The sequence below is a fragment of the Lynx canadensis genome, chromosome C1 (assembly GCF_007474595.2).
Source record: "Lynx canadensis isolate LIC74 chromosome C1, mLynCan4.pri.v2, whole genome shotgun sequence".
NCBI classification, from domain to species: domain Eukaryota; kingdom Metazoa; phylum Chordata; class Mammalia; order Carnivora; family Felidae; genus Lynx; species Lynx canadensis.
Genome location: NC_044310.1, coordinates 126,120,775 through 126,141,675, shown reverse-complemented (window position 1 = coordinate 126,141,675; position 20,901 = coordinate 126,120,775). Strand labels below are relative to the sequence as shown.

The 20,901-nt window shown below is 35.0% G+C and overlaps 1 protein-coding gene across 5 annotated transcripts in view; it reads right to left on the bottom strand.

Annotated features, from left to right (window-relative positions):
• The window catches only part of RAB3GAP1 (RAB3 GTPase activating protein catalytic subunit 1), a 112,225-nt gene that overhangs the window by 28,394 nt on the left and 62,930 nt on the right, over window positions 1–20,901 (bottom strand). For all 5 annotated transcript variants that reach the window (XM_030327154.1, XM_030327155.1, XM_030327156.1 and 2 more), the window contains 8 exons: window positions 15,821–15,889; window positions 14,226–14,299; window positions 11,475–11,567; window positions 10,819–10,988; window positions 8,950–9,039; window positions 7,384–7,556; window positions 6,142–6,196; window positions 5,537–5,896 (listed from right to left, as the gene is read on the bottom strand). In XM_030327154.1, coding sequence (XP_030183014.1) covers window positions 5,537–5,896; window positions 6,142–6,196; window positions 7,384–7,556; window positions 8,950–9,039; window positions 10,819–10,988; window positions 11,475–11,567; window positions 14,226–14,299; window positions 15,821–15,889 — 1,084 coding nt within the window. The remainder of the gene's footprint in view (window positions 1–5,536; window positions 5,897–6,141; window positions 6,197–7,383; window positions 7,557–8,949; window positions 9,040–10,818; window positions 10,989–11,474; window positions 11,568–14,225; window positions 14,300–15,820; window positions 15,890–20,901) is intronic.

The following is a 20,901-nucleotide window of genomic DNA, read 5'->3' as shown; positions in this document are numbered from 1 at the left end:
CTGCATGCACCAAAACAAAATTAGAAAAAATACACTCTCGGTTTCTAGCATTAGAATGTTCTGTCCTAATACTAAAAATGAAGAATGGAATACCTAAAAAATAGAATTCAGTTTTAAAAGAATAAAGCAAAAAGGCTAAGGCCTATCAAACAAAAACATTAATCTTGTAAATGATAGCCACCTGGCAAAGAAATAGTATAAGCATGGACAACAGAGTTAACAGAATCCATATTTGAAATTATCAAGCAAACATCCCAACACCTAACTCTATGATTATTAATCAATCCACTTCAAAATATAAAAACTTGTTACAAAACTTTCAAGTAAATCCTTGCCTCTTGAGAAGCAATACTAGCCACTTATATAAAGAGAAAGTCCTTTGAAGAATAACAACTAAAAACTGAGTGCTTATTGTGAACTAGAACTGTATTCACTTATCATGTGCTATTTCATTTAAAATTCACAATTATCTTGGGGCGCCTGGGTGGCTCAGTTGGTTAAGCATCCAACTTCGGCTCGGGGAATGATCTCACGGTTGGTGGGTTCAAGCCCCGCATCGGGCTCTGTGCTGACAGCTCGGAGCCTGGAGCCTGCTTCGGATTCTGTGTCTCCCTCTCTGCCTCTCTCTCTCTCTCTCAGAAATAAGTAAACTTAAAAATAAATAAATAAATAAATAAGTTTTACAATTATCTTAATGATAACTTCAATATGAAGGAAAAGCATTTGATAAAATATAATACCTCTTCATAAAAAAAAAAACACAAAAACTCAAAACCAGGAACAGAAGACAACTTCCTTGATATGATAAATGATACCTCTATTAGATACCCTCAATGATTATTATATGCTTTCTTCCTGATACTGAGAACAAGAGAAAGTATCCATATACTAATCACACTGCACTGGTGGTACAGTACAATAAGGCATGAAAATGAATTAAAAAGTGTAAAGGTTGGAAAATCAAATTCAAACTCTCTATATTAGCAGATAACATGAGTGTGTCTACAGAAAACTCCAGGCGCACCTGGGTGGCTCAGTTGGTTAAGCATCCAACTCTTGATTTCAGCTCAGGTCATGACCCCAGGGTCGTGGGATCTCTAGCCCTCCACTGAGTTTTGGGCTGAGCATGGAGCCTGCTTAAGATTCTCTCTCTCCCTCTGCTTCTCTCTCCCACTGTAAGTGCCCTCTCTCTCTAAACAACAAGAACAACAAAACTCCAAATAATCTACAAACTACTAAAAGTAATAAGTGAATGTACTTAGATTGCTAGATCCAAAATCCATATACAAAAATCAACTGTTTCCACATATCAGGGCAAAAATTTTTAATGGAAAAAAATTTTTTTTTGAGAGAGAGAGGGCAAGACAGGGAAAGTGGCAGAGGGAGAGAGAGAGAATCTTAAGCAGGCTTCATGACTCACCATGGAGCCTGATGCAGGGTTCAATCTCAAGACCCTGGGATGATAACCTGAGCTGAAATGAAGAGTGAGACACTCAACTGACTGAGCCACCCAGGCCCCCTTAAATGGAATTTTTAAAAATGCCATTTGTAACATTTAAGAAATTACAAAGCTTTTGAATTAAATCTAATAATAAAAGATATGCAAAACCTCTACATTAAAAACTATAAAACACTGATAAGGGAAAGTAAAAGAAACCTTAAATAAAATGAGAAGTATTTCATGGTCATGGGACTCAAAATTGTTAAGATGTCAATTCTCCCTAAGTTGATTTATAAATTCAATGCAATATGAACTGAAATCCCACCAAGATTATTTTGTATGTGGAAAATGAAAAGCTGATTCTCAAATTTACATAAGAATGTAATGGGCAGCCAAGATAATCTTGAAGAACAAAGTTAGAAGATTTATGCTACATGACAGAAAGACTGTAAGTTACAGTAGAATAGTCTATTATTAGCACAAGGATAGACAAAGAGACTAATGGACAGAATACATAGCCAGAAACAGACCAACACACATATGATCATGTGATTTAGAACAAAGATACCACTGCCATTCTGTGAGGAAAAAGCAAGTCTTTTGAATAATGGTGTTGGAACACAGCTCCATCTCTATAGGGAAAAGAGAATCAACCACTTCCTCATACCAAACACAGTCAATTTGAGGTGGATCACAAACATAAATGCAATAGGTAAAACAATAAAGCTTCCAGAAGAAAACATAAGAGACTATTTCTAGGACAACGGGGTAGTTAAAAATTTCTTAAAAGGGAGACAAAGCACTGTCCCCATAAGATAAACATTAACAGACCAGACTTTATTAAAATTAAGAATGCCTATTCAACAAAAGGCATCATTAAGAAAGTGAACAGATAAGCCATAGACTGGAGACTGTGACCACACGAGGAGAGGGCTCTTGGAAGCCTGTATTTGATATTTCTCAAACTCTGTCCCATGGGCCACCTCTTGTTCCTGATTTTGCTTTGTACCCTTTTACTATAATAGCTTATAGCTATGAACATGGCTATATATATATGTGCTGAGTCCTGTGTGTCCTCCTAGCATATCATCAAACCTGGGAGTGGTGACAAACCAAATGTTAGGGATTATGCGGAATAAACCACAAGTATTATACACTGTTGGAGGGAACATAAACTAGTTCAGCCACTCTGGGAGACAATTTGGCAATATCTACTAAAGCAAAAATATATTTCTACCATGTGGCACAACAACTCTACTCTTAGAAATTTATCCAAAAGAAATTAAGAACCTATGTTCACCGAAAGACTCATAAGAATGTTCACTTATTTGTAATAGCTCAAACTATCAACAACTCAAATTCCATCAGCAGGTGAAAGGACAAGCAAATTGTGGCATGTTCACATAATAGAATATTACAAAGTAATAAAACACACACACAAATACTGATTCAGGTAACAATATGGATGAACTCACACGTGGTAGTTAAAAAAAGTTCAACACAGAGTGGGAATGATTCCATTTAAACACAGGGGCGCCTGGATGGCTCAGTCGGTTGAGCAACCAACTTCAGCTCAGGTCATGATCTCACGGTTTGTGGGTTCGAGCCCTGCGTCGGGGTCTGTGCTGACAGCTCAGAGCCTGGAGCCTGCTTCAGATTCTGTGTCTCCTTTTCTCTCTGCCCCTCCCCCACTTGTGCTCTATCTCTCTCTCTCAAAACTAAATAAATGTAAAAAAAATTGTAAACGCAAAAGAGTAGGGGCGCCTGGATGGCTATGTCAGTTAAGTGTCCAACTTTGGCTCAGGTCATGATCTCTCAGTCCATGGTTTTGAGTCCCGCTTTGAGCTCTGTGCTGACGGCTCAGAGCCTGGAGCCTGCTTCAAATTCTGTGTCTCCCTCTCTCTCTGCCCCTCCCCTGCTCATGCTCTGTCTCTCTCTCTCTCTCTCTCTCTCAAAATAAATAAACATTAAAAAATTTTTTTTAAATGTTAAACACAAAAAAGTAATCAGAACATAATTTCATTTATGAGATTCAAAAACTGACAAAACTAAGCTATAGTGATAAAAGTTACAAAAAGGGTTACCTGGAAGGGAGCAGTGAGCTATGCTATCCAACACATCTGGCTATTTAAATGTAAATAAATTTATCAAAATTAAAAATTCAGTTCCTCAGTTGCATACACATTTCAAGCACTCAATGGACATAGTATTGGACAACAGAGCTAGAAATGTACAGTTTTACCTTCACAGAAAGTTCTAATGATCACTACTGTTCCAGGATGATGGGAATTTTTCATACTTTGATCTGGATGGTAGCTACATGAGTTTTTAAACATGAAAAAACTCATCAAGGTGTACATTTAAAATTTGTGCACTTTATATATAATTTATAAATCAATAAACAAGCAAATAAATGTTTTTTAAATGACTAGGAAAAAACACGTACAGTATATATAACAAAGGGTTTATATCTATCTAAAATATGAAGGACTAATACAAACCAGTAAGAAGAGGTCAGAAACCTAAATGAAAAATGATAGGCAAGTCAAAGGAAAAGATGGCCAAGAAACATACTAAATGATGCTTCAGTTCATGAAAAATCAGAGAAAACAATTTAAAACATTGAGATAATACTTTTGTCCACCATACTGTCTAAAATTTATATGACTGGTAATATCAATTGTTTATAACAAAATTAAGTATGAATGTAAGTACCATGAGTGCAAGAACCTTACTGTCAAGTTTACTGCTAAATTCCCAAGTTATAGAACAGTAGTTGGCATACATTAGGCACTCAATAAATATTTGTGCAAGGAAGAAAACAAGAAAGGAAAACTGAATAGAGAACAATATTTCCTTATTCCTATACATTCACCATTGACTAGAGTATAAAATAGGTACAGCCTTTTGAAGAGCAATTTCATAGCTTGTATATCTGCTTATCTAGCAATTCCATTTCTTATTTTCTTAAGAAACACTCAAATGTGAACACACAATGTGAGAAACTACAAGAATCTGTACTGTAGCACTGTAATAGCAAAATCTAGCAATAACATCTATTGTGCAAGAAGGAAATGGTTAAATAAACTATGGCTCTTCTACACCATGGAATAGTAGACAGCAATTAAAAAGAAATAAAGTGGATCTACACGTACTGACATGGAAAGATCCCAAGACATATTAGGTTAAACAAAAAGTTGTTTAATGCACACATTTAAAAACAAACCAAAAAAATCCACAAAACTATGTATCATATGTATACACATGTATGTACATCAATGCATAGTATCAGGTATAAGAAACTATAACGCAAACCAGTAATAGTGGCTACTTCTAGAGATGAGAGTTGAATTAGTGGGTAGTGGCTTTTACTTCTAAACTGGGTTTTTCACAATAAAACATACCCACGTGTTGTTTATGCAAAAACAACCCCCAAAAAACTATTGCTCTACCTTAGGTGTTGTGTTGTTTCTGTTCTACTTCCTAATGTTTTAAAATGGCTTCACTTTATTTTTGAACAGATAAAACTAATCATATACGGGCACCTGGGTGGCTCAGTTGGTTGGGCAACTGACTTCGGCTCAGGTCATGATCTCACAGTTCGTGAGTTCGAGCCCCATGTCGTGCTTTGTGCTGACAGCTCAGAGGGTGGAGCCTACTTCAGATTCTGTGTCTTCCCCTCTCTCTACCCCTCCCCTGCTCACACTCTGTGTCTCTCTGTCTCTAAATAATAAATAAACGTTAAAAAAATAAAAAAAAAATAGTCATATAAATAAAAGGATTTTTACTTTTGTTCCTCCTCTCCTCTTTTTGGATTTTTTTAAAGACCTGTGTACTCACCACTTAGTTTAAGAAATAACCGATCACCTTACCATAAGGAACTACTATTTACCTAAACTTCAAAGCATTTCTCAATTTCAGAAATGGAAATACCTGAAAGCCCCCAATAGTTAATTTAGATTTCAAATCTTAGATCTTTGAACAAAGACTGCTTAAAGAATTGCTCCTACCCAAAGCAACCATTTCCTACTAGGATGAAGATACGAACAACAAAATAAAAATAATCAAAACTTACAGAACCAGTCCATATCCTACCTGGGTCACTGGAATGTAGAGTGGTTCTCCATTATGTAGCAGAGTGAGTTTCCCATGCTGATGTAGTCGTCCTTCTGGTTTTAAACTTGCTGTCTCCTTAGGTCCTCCTTTCTTGCCACTCTCTTGTCCATTTCCTTTAAGTTCTTCAGTATCGCTTAGGCATTCAAAAAATTCTTCTTCACTGTCACTCCAAGAATCCCAAGATTTTCCAACCTCTCCCTTTTCCTTATCAGTATCTTTTAGATTATCTGGCCCCAGCTGGTCTCCAGCTTTTCCAGCATCCCCTGGAAACATATCTGAAGTATTTGTCTTTCTCCCCTCATCACGGGCCTTCTTTCTTTCAATACAACAATTTAACATCTTAAGAAAACAAAAATAACATTTGTATTTAAATTAGTTACAGTTAAATAAAAACCTATCCACTTCTTCAATATTTAATTTGCCTTCCCATTCCTTCCCTGGACCTTCTTGTGAATGACAGTAACTGTAAGTAATCTACAGTAGCATGATGAGAATAGTATATAACCCATTATTACATTTAGTATTAGAATAAGCTCCAATTAAATTAAGACCATATTTAGATACTGTCATTGAGAAATCTTTACCTGTAGTTTCTGATGCAGTAAACAACATCTTAGATCTGGGGGTCCACTTGCTAATCTATCAAATAAAGTAGTGGGAAAAGTTAGTTTTAGTAAAATGGCTTCAGGTATGCAAATTTCTTTGCTACTATAAATTTTAACCATAATGACAAGAAATCAAAAGATTTCAACAGGTAAGATAATTGAAATGGAGCAAGTAAGACTAAAAGATCAAAATTTGTTTTATCCTTCTAGTCCACCAACAGCGAATATGTTTTTCAAAGCTTAATAGCAAACTAGTAATAGCTCTCAAGTTAAGAGAAACTTAAAATGTCTCTAAATCCACCTCAGGAAGTAGCTAGGATACAGTGTTTCACACTATACAAAACAGATTAGATTATATATTCAGTTCTCAATTATTATTCTCAATATAAAAAACCACTGATCTCCATCTCTCTTTGCCAAGGGAAGCTTAAACCACCTCTTCTACACCACTAGGTTTCCAATAATCAGCCAAGAGATAATCCAGCTAAGAGAGACTAGCAACTGACACAAGTATAAATATTTTTGGCTCAATCACCATTTCATATTACTCATATTATAATTCTGCCTTAGTATGGGTAGATGAGCAGTAACCTATGCAATATCGAAATATTTGGTAGCTATTTTATTAAGTGAAATGTCAACATAAATCCACAAAAAAAAAAATTACAGGCAACGTTCAATATCTGAACTTATGAACTCTAAAGATGTTTTCTCTTCACCTATAAAAATATGTTTACTATAGAAGACTTAGAAAATACACAAATCTATAAAAAACAAAAATAAAAATATAATTTCACACTCAGGGAAATTTCTGTTAACATTTGGCTTTATTTCTTCCCAATTATTTTTCTATAAATATAGATAAGCAAAACCGAAAGCACTTAGTGTACACAACACTATAATCTACTTTCTTGCAAATATTATGATCATTTTCTATGTTAGCAGATTTTTGGAAAAAACTTGTAATAGGTCCATAACTTTCCATTGTAGACATACATTATGATTTACGCTACTCTTTTATGTTTGGTACTTAGGTTGCTTCCCTTTTTTTCCCTATTATAAATCTGACACAATGAACACCTGTGAATATAAATCATGTTCAAAATGTCTTACCACTTTCTTAGGGCAGATTTCCTAGAAGAGGAGAATTAATGTATCAAAAGTATAATTCTTCTAACAAACAAAAAGCCTAAGTATACAAACAGAAATTGAAATTATTACCCTGGAATCAGAAAGTTATTTTCCCATCTGAAACGCATTTCAAGAACAAATTCCTGCCAGAGGTGTGCCACTCCCTTCAATCCTCCATGGTAGAAATTGATCATACAAAGACACAAAGCCAATTTGTACGTTAAACTGTCAGATGGTGCAGATTTGAACTGATTGTAGAGATTCTGAATTTAACAAAGCAGAAACAAAGAAAAACTTTTTAACAACATATGTGCAGGCGTAACCAAAAACTGGGAGTTTTTAATACTAAATCAACCTATCCTACCAAACTAGCTTTCATCAAATGTTTAATACATTACTGCCTAAATTGTTTTTAGGTAGTCCCATGTTTTTAAGATTTCTTCAAGGACCAAAAAAATGAGGCTGTAGTTCAGTGAAGCGAAAGTCAGAACTTTCCATTTCTTCTGTGGCATCTTCAAGATGTAATCCAAACATGTTGCTTTAAAAATCTTTTAATTATAAATGAATATAAACTTATTAATAAAACCAAACACACAAAATCAGAACTAAAAATAAAAAGCCTGTTTTTCCTCATTTCATGAAATCTAGTTCCCAAGAGTAACTACCGAAAATAGTTTATCTCTACACCTGTCCCTTAAACATCTCATTACTCAATTTATCCAAGACTTGGATAAGAAACACATGAAAATTTTACTTCATTTTATACAGTTTATTTCATTAGTTCTCCACTCACTGTCTAGTTTTTGTTTTTTTTTTTTTTTAATTTTTTTTTTTCAACGTTTATTTTTATTTTTGGGACAGAGAGAGACAGAACATGAACGGGGGAGGGGCAGAGAGACAGGGAGACACAGAATCGGAAACAGGCTCCAGGCTCTGAGCCATCAGCCCAGAGCCCGACGCGGGGCTCGAACTCACGGACCGCGAGATCGTGACCTGGCTGAAGTCGGACGCTTAACCGACTGCGCCACCCAGGCGCCCCTCACTGTCTAGTTTTGAAAGAGAAGAAACTGTTGCAAAACATCAAAATGTTAAGTTTACAAAAAGTCTACAATGAAAGAAATCCTACAATCATGCACAATATATTTATTTTTTTCACTGTTTCCAGAAAAGCTCTTACTACCCAAAATACAGATCAATGGCCAATGTAATAGGTCATAATCTGAGTGGAGGCCATGATGTCTACTCAAATTTTCCTAAGGTGATTTTTAAAATACAAAGATCCAGGGCACCTGGAAGGCTCAGTCTGTTAAGCGTCCAACTCTTGATTTCAGCTCAGGTCATGATCTCATGGTTTGTGAGATACAGACCCACATCAGGCTCTGTGCTAACAACATGGAGCCTACTTGGGATAGTCTCTCTCTCTCTCTCTCTCTCTCCCTCACTCTCTCTCCTGCTTGCTCACTCTGTCTCTTAAGTAAATAAATTTTTAAAAAAGGTTAAAAAAATAAATAAAATAAAATAAAATAAAATAAAATAAAATAAAATAAAATAAAATATAAAATAAAATGATCCTTATGCCACCAAACTGGCAATAAAGCAACCTCTAGAAATTCAATACATTTTAAATATTTTAATATTAAACTCCAACCAACTTACATATTCTTCACTCTCTGATAGAGGATTATTATTATCTACTGCAGAACTTCCATCTAATGGTTTCTCAGAAGCAGCATCAGGGAATAAGAACTTAAAAGGAAAAAAAAACACATTTCAACCAAATTTACTACTTTGTGTATATTCATAACTCATATAAATACTATTTTATTTTTTAATGGTTTTGCTGTTAAAAATGGAAATGTTCTCACTGTACTGGCCAGTGGTTCTACACTGTATCAAATATTTTTTGTTTTTCTTTGAAAATACAGTTTCAGCAATTAGCCAATTTTGGAAATCAGAGATTTTCCTCCAATGTAACCACCTGGATTTGTAAACTAAACAATGCAAAACCAAAATTTCTTCATTATGATCCAAGATCATTAAATCTCCTTAAAAGTATTAAAGATAAAACATAAGAGAAAAATTTTAAACATCCATATATTCATGAGGTTCCATGAAGTTGTATCATCCATGAGTTTTCATACATGAAATATTAAGAGTATGATATTTAACACCATAACTTTACAAAATACCCCTTGAAAGTGGGAAGCTGCCTAAACCTATAATGACCAGTTTATCTTTTCAATGTGGTTTATGTGTGTGTAGGAATAGTAAAAAAAGCAAAAAACAAAAAACAAAACACAACAAAAAAACAGTGCATATGACAGCCAAGCTAAATAACTAGAATAAAATCTCTAAGGATATATTCTTAAGAAGGGCCTTCTGTGCAAAAATTTATTTTCAGTCCTTTTACTTTTCAGTCTTTTTTACACTGTTCCTCCCAAGTGTTTTGTGGTACTGCTGACTTGTGATTCCTTTTACTATGCACATGTTGCCACACATTACAGAACATGCCAAGACATTTTTTTTTTTAATTTAGAGGAACTACTATGTACCAACTCTCACTACCAAGTACATTTGCAAACAATATCCTACTAATACCATTGTGTGTTACTGCCCACTTCCTACAGATATACAAACTGAAAATGTGGTTAAGAGGCTCATTCAGATTAATGGCACAGATGAGATCAACGTCAAGTTTGCAAGTCCTGTATTCTCTTCTTTCCACTACTCAAAGGTTGTTTCCAAGATGGTCTTAATGCAAAAATAGCCAGAAGTATTATTATAACTACAATTATAGTAAGAACAGCTATCATTTATCAGAGGCCTATTATATGCCAGGCGCATAACAGAAGGTCCTTTAATCCTCCCAGCAAACTCACAGGGTTTTATTACCCTCATTTATAGATGACGAAACTGAAATTAAATGACTTCTTCAAAATTATATAGTAAGTCAGGATTAAACCCTGGTGGGCCCAGGCTGGGCCTGTTCCACCACTCTATACCTAACAGACACCTAAGCTCCTTCTAGTACTTACTAAAAAGTGTCTCTAGACTTTTGTTAAAGGAAGTTTTCAAAAATACAACTCTGATGTTGACCTTCTGCTTAAGACAGTATGAAACTGCAATATAAAGCCCAGTGTTTCAGTATGGCGGGTTACCTGCTATCTCTCCAGCCCTTGTTCCTGAAAAGCACCCTACAATACATCAAACTGTTCAATATGCTTGCTCACATCTCTGCTGTTTCTCTCTTTCTACAGCCTTCTCTTCAGGATGCAACTCAAATGCCCCTCTTTATGATGCCTTCCCTGATTCCAACTGCCCAGGTAGAGAAATACACATCCTCTACTGTGTTCTCACAGCCATTATGCCAGGCTTCTCCCGTGCAACAGTGGGAATTCACCGTATTCGGAGACTTTGTTTTACTCATTTTATATTCCCAATCCTGTGCTTGCCACATAGAAGGAACTGAACAGATAATGAAGAAATGAATATGCACAGACATACAAAGATACTACATTTAGTTACCAAGAGAATAGTATTGAGGACATCATTATTCAGTGGTGACTCTTCTACACCTCTATGTTTTCGTATTTTCTTCTTTGCAGTATGTACCATATTTGAAACTGATAATTTATGAATTGGAACCGGTGCTGGCTCTGTCAACTTTGACAAAGCATGAGTTATATCAGCAATTTCTATAAAAAGAATAGAAACAAATACACATTATATCACCAACCTTAGCAAGTAAAAGCGATGAGCAAACAGTTGATTGTATAAAATATTTTAGTCACTCTTTTCACTGGTGTTATATCATCTCAGAATTCTAAAATTTTAATACACATATTCAGCTTTATATGCATCCATGATTGACAATGGTATAACACAAATCATTTCTCCCCAGAAGTTCAAAAATAAACCTTTAAAAACCCTGCTTTACAAAATATCTTACATTTTTGGTAGAAAGAATTTATTAAAAGTGCTTAATGTTTTAAGCTCAGGGTATAACCTGGAGAGAAACGGTAGCAGTCTAGTCCATCAAAACTTCCTTTTCCAACTTCATTCAAATGTGAAAATAGATGAAAAGTTGCCGGAAAAATGTGCCAAGGAAAAAGGGTTAGACATTTGAAAGTAACTTAAAAAAAAAAAAAAAAAAGAAAAGAAAAGAAAAGAAAGTAGGTCACCTCTCCCTTCTTCCTCAAATGTGGATCGTCCAAGAATCTCATCAGTTGACTCCTTTCGACGGCAAATTTTAAAAAATTCAGTAACAAAATCACCTACGCAGAAAAAAATGTTACTCATCTTTGACTTAACTAAAAGAAATCAGTTCTACAAATTAAAGTATGTCTTTTCACAAAAGCTAGAACTAATATGTGGTAGAAAAATAAACCAGTTTTTCCACCCAAGACAAAAATTAATCCTATGTCAAAGGTAGCCTTGTTCTTCCTTTCTCTCCATGTCCTAGGATATTAAAAAAGTTTTTCCTCAGAATTCTTTCTAGAATGAAAGGAAAAGTAACTGCACCTAAAAATATTACGTACTTACTATGTACCTGAATAAGATAAATAATATCTGTTCTGAGTTGTAGAAGTAACAAGAATATTACTATATGCACATAATGTCACCCTAACTGCCACCCTTCTAGACCTCTGAGTCCATTAAAAAATTAAAATAAAAAGAAATTCTAAAGATATGTTTCTAGAATATTAAGAAATTAGATAGTATAAAATTATTTTACCTTCAGCTGTATATTAATGGTAGACTTTATGTCATTATTATAAAGGGGAAAAGATTTGATATTTTCTAAAGAGCTGCAGTAAGATGTTTGTACAAAAAATTAGTGTTTAACCAGAACCATCAGTACTAAAATTCCTACACTATACAAGATAACAAGGACATCTATGTTTTAGAATTCACCAACTAGTTCTAAGTAAATCTAGAACACTTTCTGGACTTCTTCAGAAAAGTAAGATAATCCTATAATTCAATTATATAAACTACACGATTCTAGTCAATTATATATGACTATAGAGTCCTATAATCTAGTCATATAAATGTATAAAATCAAAGAGGTTGGGTGGGATCATGGAACAATAACTTAAAATGAGAATACATTTTTTAAAATCTTTTAATGTTTTTTATTCATTTTTGAGAAAAAGAGAGAGCATGAGCAGGGGAGGGGCAGAGAGAGAAAGACACAGAATCCAAAGCAGGCTCCAGGCTCTGAGCTGTTAGCACAGAGACAGGGCTGGAACCCAGGAACTGTGAGATCATGACCTGAGCGTAAGTCAGATGCTTAACCGATTAAGCCAACCAGGCACCCCTTAAAATGAGAATACTTAAATTCTAAGGTCCTCTGCAATTATCAGAAGTCAGTGGACGAGGAACAATAAGAAACTAGGAAACAATTTAGTAAATAAATTTAACAATTTAATAATTCAATGAATAAGCAAGAGAAACTATTGAGCATTTACTATATGATAAGCACTGTATTAAATGTGATACACAAACACACTTGTGCCCAATCATATTTGATCCTCTCAAGACCTCTATGTATATACTGTGGTTATCTCTATTTTACTGAGAAGAAATTAATGAAACTTGCTCAAACTGACAGACCTAAGACTTAAAATAAGGTCTATCCAATTCTAAAACTCTTAATATCAACCCTCTACCATCTTCCTAATACCCCAAGACAGATTCACCAATGGAAGGAATTTTACCTTATACATCTTTGTATTCACCATTCTATAATTAGCAAAACATGTCAAATGCTAGTTAGCATTTAATGAAGAGCATATGATTAATTTTTTTTAATCTTTATTTATTTTTGAGAGAGAGAGAAAGACAGTGTGATCTTTATTTTTGAGAGAGAAAGAGTGAGTGGTGGAGGAACAGAGAAAGAGGCAGACCCAGAATCTAAAGTAGGCTCCAGGCTCCAAGCTGTCAGCATAGAGCCCGATGCAGGGCTCGAACTCATGAACCATGAGATCATGACCTGAGCCGAAGCTGGAAGCTTAACCAACTGAGCCACCCAGTCACCTCTAGCATATGATTAATTTTAAAGAACCCCAAAAAATGATGCTTTAGAGAAATGCATCATTACTGTCATCAGTAAATATGTAGTAACTCCATTTGTTGAATGGTAATATATCAGGTTATACAGAGTGAACTGGCTTGGATGAACGTGGAAATGGAGAAAATATTTTCATGTGTACTAAATGTGAGAAAAAAATGCAAAGACACACTGAGGAGAGATGGGTTCAAAAGACTTCATCAAAGAGATACACCTACCAAAATAATAAGAGAATGATAATGCCAGATATGGGATACAATAATATTATTTCAATGGCAAATCAACATTTTTCAAAGTATTTCTAGTATTTCACTTGATTTTCAAATAAGCCTATGAGACGTACAGTATTATTTACACCTCTTTTCCTCTATCAGAAAACAAGTTTGCAGACGTGGTCCAACTCTATGGAGGGGCTCTAATTAGACTGTCAAATCAGTATTCCTTCCATCATATACCACAGGTCCAGAGGATGACAAAACACAGAAAGTGCTGCACTAACAAGAATGGAAGATGCAAACTGCCACAAGAGGAAAAAAAGGGAGTGACATAAAAGCATTAGAAGAATAAAACTCAGATCACGAGAAAATATCCAAGCATTCTGAGGTATAAACTGGTTAAAGCTAAAAGATGAGAAAGAAATCCTGCTAGTGCTATTTAAGAGTAACTAGGGTGTGTTACTGTTGGCAAAGATTTCTTTTACAGTGATGTTACCCGAGATCACACACAAAAAAACCCAAATATACCCTTTTGATAGGTGAAATAAAGTATAAAGAATACATTCAGTCTTCCTAATCCAGAAGACAGGCAGAATGGTGGGGAAAGAACATAATTTCAAGAAAGTAACAGATGTATGTCTTACCTAGCAAACACTGAGGATTATCAGCTTTTCGAACTCTAACAGACCAATGGGGAGCCTGAATAGGATCCAAATCACTAAATGCAAAACAATAAACGGAAGATCCTAATTATGACAATCTGCAACTCATCAATTTATCAAAATGCAGTCTAATTAATTATATAAAACGACAAGCAATCCATTTTGCCTCCCTTAAACTTACTGTTACTTGGATGCATAAAGTCATTTGGATAAGTTTTAAAAAATATATAATCTTAAGAAGTCAAAGTTTATAGACAAAAAAGTACAAAAGGAAAAACCACAATCAAAACAGAATAATCAAAGCACACATATGAAAATTATTCTGAACAGGCAATATACACTGATAATCTAATAAAACAATTAATTTTAGGAATACTAAAAAAGAAACAAGAAACAAGCAAGTATGCACAATCACCTTCATCACTTTGTAACAGTATTAAAAACAAAGACCACAAGAATTTGCACAAGATCAAAAGTGCCCTATTTTCTCAACTAAATAGATTACTGTGCATACACTTAATGGAATACTATGCAGCAATTTTAAAAATAACAACACAGACCTATATTTACAGGCATAAGAATGTAAAGTAATACACTAAATAAAGCAAATATGTAAACTTAAACTTTAAAAAGATATACTCCCACACAACTACGGAATCATTCTGCTGTACATGTGAAATAGAATGTTACATATCAATTATAACTCAATTTTTAAAAAAAGGATACACCCCAAAATGCTATTTTTTAAGTAATAGGTTTCTATGTAGTCCTTATTTTCTTCTCTATACCCATCTAACTTATCTAATTAAGAAAGCTCATGTAATTTTTTTAATATTAACAAACACAATACATTTATTTCAACTACAACAAAAAAAGTGTCCTACTTCTCACTGTTTGCATCATGCATGAGAAAGTACTAAAATGGTGTTCCTCTTTCTCCACATTCTTCCTAGATAATACCTGCTATAATTTTTTAGTTGTTTCCATCACACAAGAGTACATGACTGACATGTTTTGTTACTTATGACATTTAATGATCAAGTATTACTCCTGCACATTCTGATGACCATTATTTCTTAAAGTATTTCAGGAAATGCTTCTAACCAGCTAAAAAAATTCAAAAGAATTATGCACTGAATCCCTGCTTAGAGAATCTGCTTAGAGACATCCTTGCTAAAACAAAGTAAGACTAAGATTGTTTGGGTGGAGGGGGGAGTTAAATAGGCAGTGGGAATTAAGAAGTATACTCGTGATGAGCATAGGTCATGTATGGAAGTGTTGAATTACTATATTTAAACTTGAAACTAATATATATGTTAACTGGAATTAAAATAAAAACTTAAAAAAAAAGATTCTTCATTATCCCTGAGCTAAAGATCACATCCCCAAAGTCAGCAGCTTAAAACACATCTCTAATACATATTTAATCAGTCTAAAAAGCAATCTTTAAAGTAGAAAAATCAACTAACCTTATCAGAAGCTGATATAAAGAAAAAGGAAAGTTGCTAACCACCTTGCAGTTAATTTATTCTTCTGAATAAATATAATACTCAATATAATAACTCTTAAATACTTACGAATAAACATCATTATCCACAATGATACCTTCAGTCAGGTGAGGCCATGTAGTTGCTAAATGGAGTTCACTAAAATAAAACATAAAATATATCCAAAAGCTTTGATATTGTATGTATATCCTCTGACTCAGCAATTCTATTTCTAGAAATGTATTCTAAGTAAGTAAACAGAAATGCACATATAATTAGGTTAAAAGTGGTGCTACTTACACTACCATAAAACAGGAGACAACTAGTTTAGCACACCCATATGAAGTTACTATCTTACAGATATTAAAAACCCATGCTAGGGGCACCTGGGTGGGTTCAGTTGGTTAAGTGTCCAACTTCAGCTCTGGTCATGATCTCACAGTTTGTGAATTCCAGCCCTGTGTCGGGCTCTGTGCTGACAGCTCAGAGCCTGAAGCCTGCTTGCGATCTGTGTCTTCCTCTATCTACTCTTCCCCCCACCCATGCTGTGTCTCTCTCAAAAATAAATAAACATTAAAATAACTTTAAAAAAAAAAAACATGCTAGGGGCGCCTAGGTGGTTCAGTCAGTTAAGCATCCAACTCTTGATCTTGGCTCAGGTCGTGATCTCACAGTTGGTGGGTTCAAGTACCACTATGGGCTCTGTGCTAACAGTGTGGAGTCAGTTGGGACTCTCTCTCTCTCTCTCAAAACAATTAAAAAAAAAATACAGAAAACTATAGTTTTCAGGAACTATAGAAAGCTTATGAAAGAAATCAAAGACACAAAAAAATGAAAAAATATTCCACGCTCCTGGATAGGAAGAACAAATGTTGTTAAAATGTCAATACTACCCTAAGCAACCTACATATTCAATGCAATACCTATCAAAATACCAGCATTCTTCACAGAGCTAGAACAAACAATCCTAAAATTTTATGGAACCAGAAAAGACCCCAAATAGCCAAACAATCTTGAAAAAGAAAACCAAAGCAGGAGGCATCACAATCCTGGACTTCAAGCTGTAATACAAAGCTGTAATCATCAAGATTGTGCCAAGTATGGTACTGGCACAAAAACAAACACTCAGATCAATGGAACAGAATAGAGAAACCAGAAATGGACCCACAAACGTATGGACAACTAATCTTTGACAAAGCGGGAAAGAATATCCAATGGAATAAAGACAGTCTCTTCAGCAAGCGGTGTTGGAAAACTGGACAGCGACATGCAGAAGAATGAACCTGGACCACTCTCTTAAACCATACACAAAAATAAACTCAAAATGGATGAAAGACCTAAATGTAAGACAGGAAGCAATCAAAATCCTCGAGGAGAAAGCAGGCAAAAACCTCTTTGATCTTGGCCACAGCAATTTCTTACTCAACACGTCTCTGGAGGCAAGGGAAACAAAAGCAAAACTGAACTATTGGGACCTCATCAAAATAAAAATCTTCTGCACAGCAAAGCAAACAATCAGCAAAACTAAAAGGCAACCGATGGAATGGGAGAAAATATTTGCAAATGACATATCAGATAAAGGGTCAGTATCCAAAAGCTATAAAGAACTCATCACACTCAACACACAAAAAACAAATAATCTAGTGAAGAAATGGGCAAAAGACATGAATAGACATTTCTCCAAAGAAGACATCCAGATGGCCAACTGACACATGAAAAAATGCTCAACATCACTCATCATCAGGGAAATACAAATCAAAACCACAATGAGATACCACCTCACACCTGTCAGAATGGCTTACATTAACAATTCAGGCAACAACAGATGTTGGCGAGGATGTGGAGACAGAGGATCTCTTTTGCATTGTTGGTGGGAATACAAACTGGTGCAGCCACTCTGGAAAACAGTATGGAGGTTCCTCAAAAAATTAAAAATAGAACTACCCTATGACCCAGCAATTGCACTACTAGGTATTTATCCAAGGGATACAGGTGTACTGTTTCCAAGGGGCACATGCCCCTCAATGTTTATAGCAGCCCTATCAACAATAGACAAAGTATGGAAAGAGCCCAAATGTCCACTGATGGATGAATGGATAAAGAAGATGTGGTGTGTATATATATATATATGTATATATATATATATACACACACACACACACACACACACATACAATGGAGTATTTCTCGGCAATCAAAAAGAATGAAATACTGCCATTTGCAACTACGTGGATGGAACTAGAGGGTATTTATGCTAAGCGAAATTAGAGAAAGACAAATATCATATGACTTCACTCATAAGAGGACTTGAAGACACATAACAGATGAACGCAAGTAAAGGGAAGCAAAAATAATATAAAAACAGGGAGGGGGACAAAACATAAAAGACTCTTAAATATGGAGAACAGACGGTTACTGGAAGGGTTGTTGGAGGGGGGATGGGCTAAATGGGTAAGGGGCATTAAGGAATCTACCCCTGAAATCATTGTTGCACTATATGCTAACTTAGATGTAAACTATAAATAAATAAATACATACATAAATAAATAAAACCACATGCTATATATAGTAGCCAAAAAAATAAATAACCCAAATATCTATCAGCTGATCAATGGATAAAAAATGCGTTATCACCCATACAATGACATATTATACACCAATAAAAAGCAATGAAATACTGACTCATGTTATAATATGGATGAACCTCAAAAACATATTGCTCAGTGAAAGAAGTCAGACACTAAAGGCCACATCTGCATAACACAATTTATATGCAATGTCCAGAACAGGCAAGGTAGACTGTATCTACCTAGAGCTGGAGGGTCTGGGAGATTGAGGGGATGAAAGTTAAGAGGTGAAGGGTCTCTTTTTGGGGGTGATAAAAGTATTGTGGAATTAGAAAGAGATGATTACACAAATCTGTAAACACTACAAACCACAGAACTGTACACTTTATGTGGTGAATTTTATGGTACATGAATTATATCTCAATTTTGAAAAAATCATTTTATAGATCAAAGGTTAACAAACTTTTTCTACAAAGGACCAAAGGGCAAATATTGTAGGCTTTTGGAACCATGCAGTCTCTGTTATATTCTTGTTTTTTCTTTAAAAACCCTAAAAAATTTAAAAACTATTCTTAGTTCATTGGCTATACAAAAACAGGCTAATGGTCAGATTTGATCCACAGGTCATAGTTTGCTGACCTCTTCATATATATAAATATTAAGTTTCAAAACGTTTTCACATAACATTATAAAGAATACAAGCCACAAAAAATATAAAGGATGACATATATTTATAAAATATACAAACATACTATGCAAAAAGAGAGTTATCGTAGCAGGCCTAATACTGAGAAAAGGAGAACGTGCAAAGTTCTCCCTTGGCTTGGCATCAGGAACTTGGATTTTGGGAGGGTTCCTACCATTCCTTGACAGGAGTGGCTCACTGTGCCTAAACTACTGGTGCAAAACTATGGTTTATGCTGAACACCTGCTTTCCTTCTGGTACATGGAGAAAGTGCCTACGTGACCATCCCCAAATAAACACACCATACACAGAGTGTCCAATCCGCTTCTCTGGTAGACAGCCTTTCACACACATTGTCACAATTCACTGCTAGGAGAATTAAGTGTGTCCTATGTGACTACACTGGGAAAGGAAGCTTGTCCCTGGCTTGCTCTGGACCTCACCCTATGTGCCTTTTTCCTCTGCTGTTTTTTGTATTGTATCTTTTCAATGTAATACACCATAGCCATGAGCACAACTAAATGGTGTGAGTCCTCCAAGCAAATCAGTGAACCTGAGAGTGGTCTTGCAGAGACCAAGCTGTCATCAATGACCACCTATAAGTAGTGGGATTATGAATTTAGTGACTATTTTAATTCCTGTCTAGATTCTGAACCCACTTCTTGGAGAGTCAAATTTGGAGAATAAAGAAGCCAAAAGAGTCAATTACTTTTATTTCTCTGATCTTTAGTGGTGCTCAACCGACTAGCAACTCCAGTCTGTACCCTATATTTTAGAATTCAATGTGATAACAGGGCCAGAATTCCACAACTATGTAATATAATCTCAGTTAATAACTGGACAACAAGCCACCCTTGGCTCGAGACTATTTTGAGCTGGGTCCTATAAGGGTCCCAATTAAACCTCTGTGTTATCAAATACTTCTTCAGTAAGTTGATTTTTTGCTTGAGTTAGTCAGAGTTGACTACTACAGTTTACAACCAAGAAACTTGACTGGTAAACATATGATTTTTGCCTTTTTTTTTGTTTTGTTTTTACATGTTTTCTAAATTTGCCTTACTGAGCATAAAATTATTACTTTCATAACAGAATAAAATTCTAAGGTTAAAAAAATGACTAGACAGTGTATGATATTAGAGGATATGAATGGTAAGTTTAAAACTCTAAGCTCTGAAATAATTTTAGGTATTCACCTCAGATTCAGTTCCTAAGCTTTTATGATTAAGTCCTCTCCTTTCCTTCTAACTATAAAACAGTTTCTCGGACAGGGAGAGGACACTAAAAAAAAGCCTCATTTCCTCTTCCACCTCTTCCACCATTCTTTGCAAAAGCATAGTACCCACAGTATTTGCTAATCATCGTGTGATTTAAATGGCCTGCCATATATACCACCTTACCCCCAAATTATTTTTGTATTCTTCTTCAATCACCTGTTTCTCTGATGGTTCCTCGTGATTTAAAATTAAGAAGAAATATTTAATAAATAATTCCTTCACATTTTCATGATCAAGTCAATTTTATTCTCTCTCCCTATAATTTTCTCTAGCAAAATCTAAATGAATGAACCTGTTGGAGGGCCACAAATATACCATTTCTCCCTTGCTCACTATGCCATGATGGCATAGTTTCCTAAGAAACTGGAGTTTCCTCCAGTAAACTGACTGAACTCTCCTCATCAAGGCCCTTTACACAAGCTCTTCATTCTACCAGGAATGGTCATTCTCTCTCTGTGCCAGCTAAATCCTCCCTGAGATGCTTCCTTTGAGAACACTTTCCTGATGGCATCCCAATCCGAACTAGCTCATTTCACTATTCTTACATCTTGTCCCTTTCCTTCACTGCTTGTAGTTGTACATTTATGTGATTATTTTGTCTATTTCCTCCAATCAGACTATAAATGCCAAGAAACCAAAAATTGT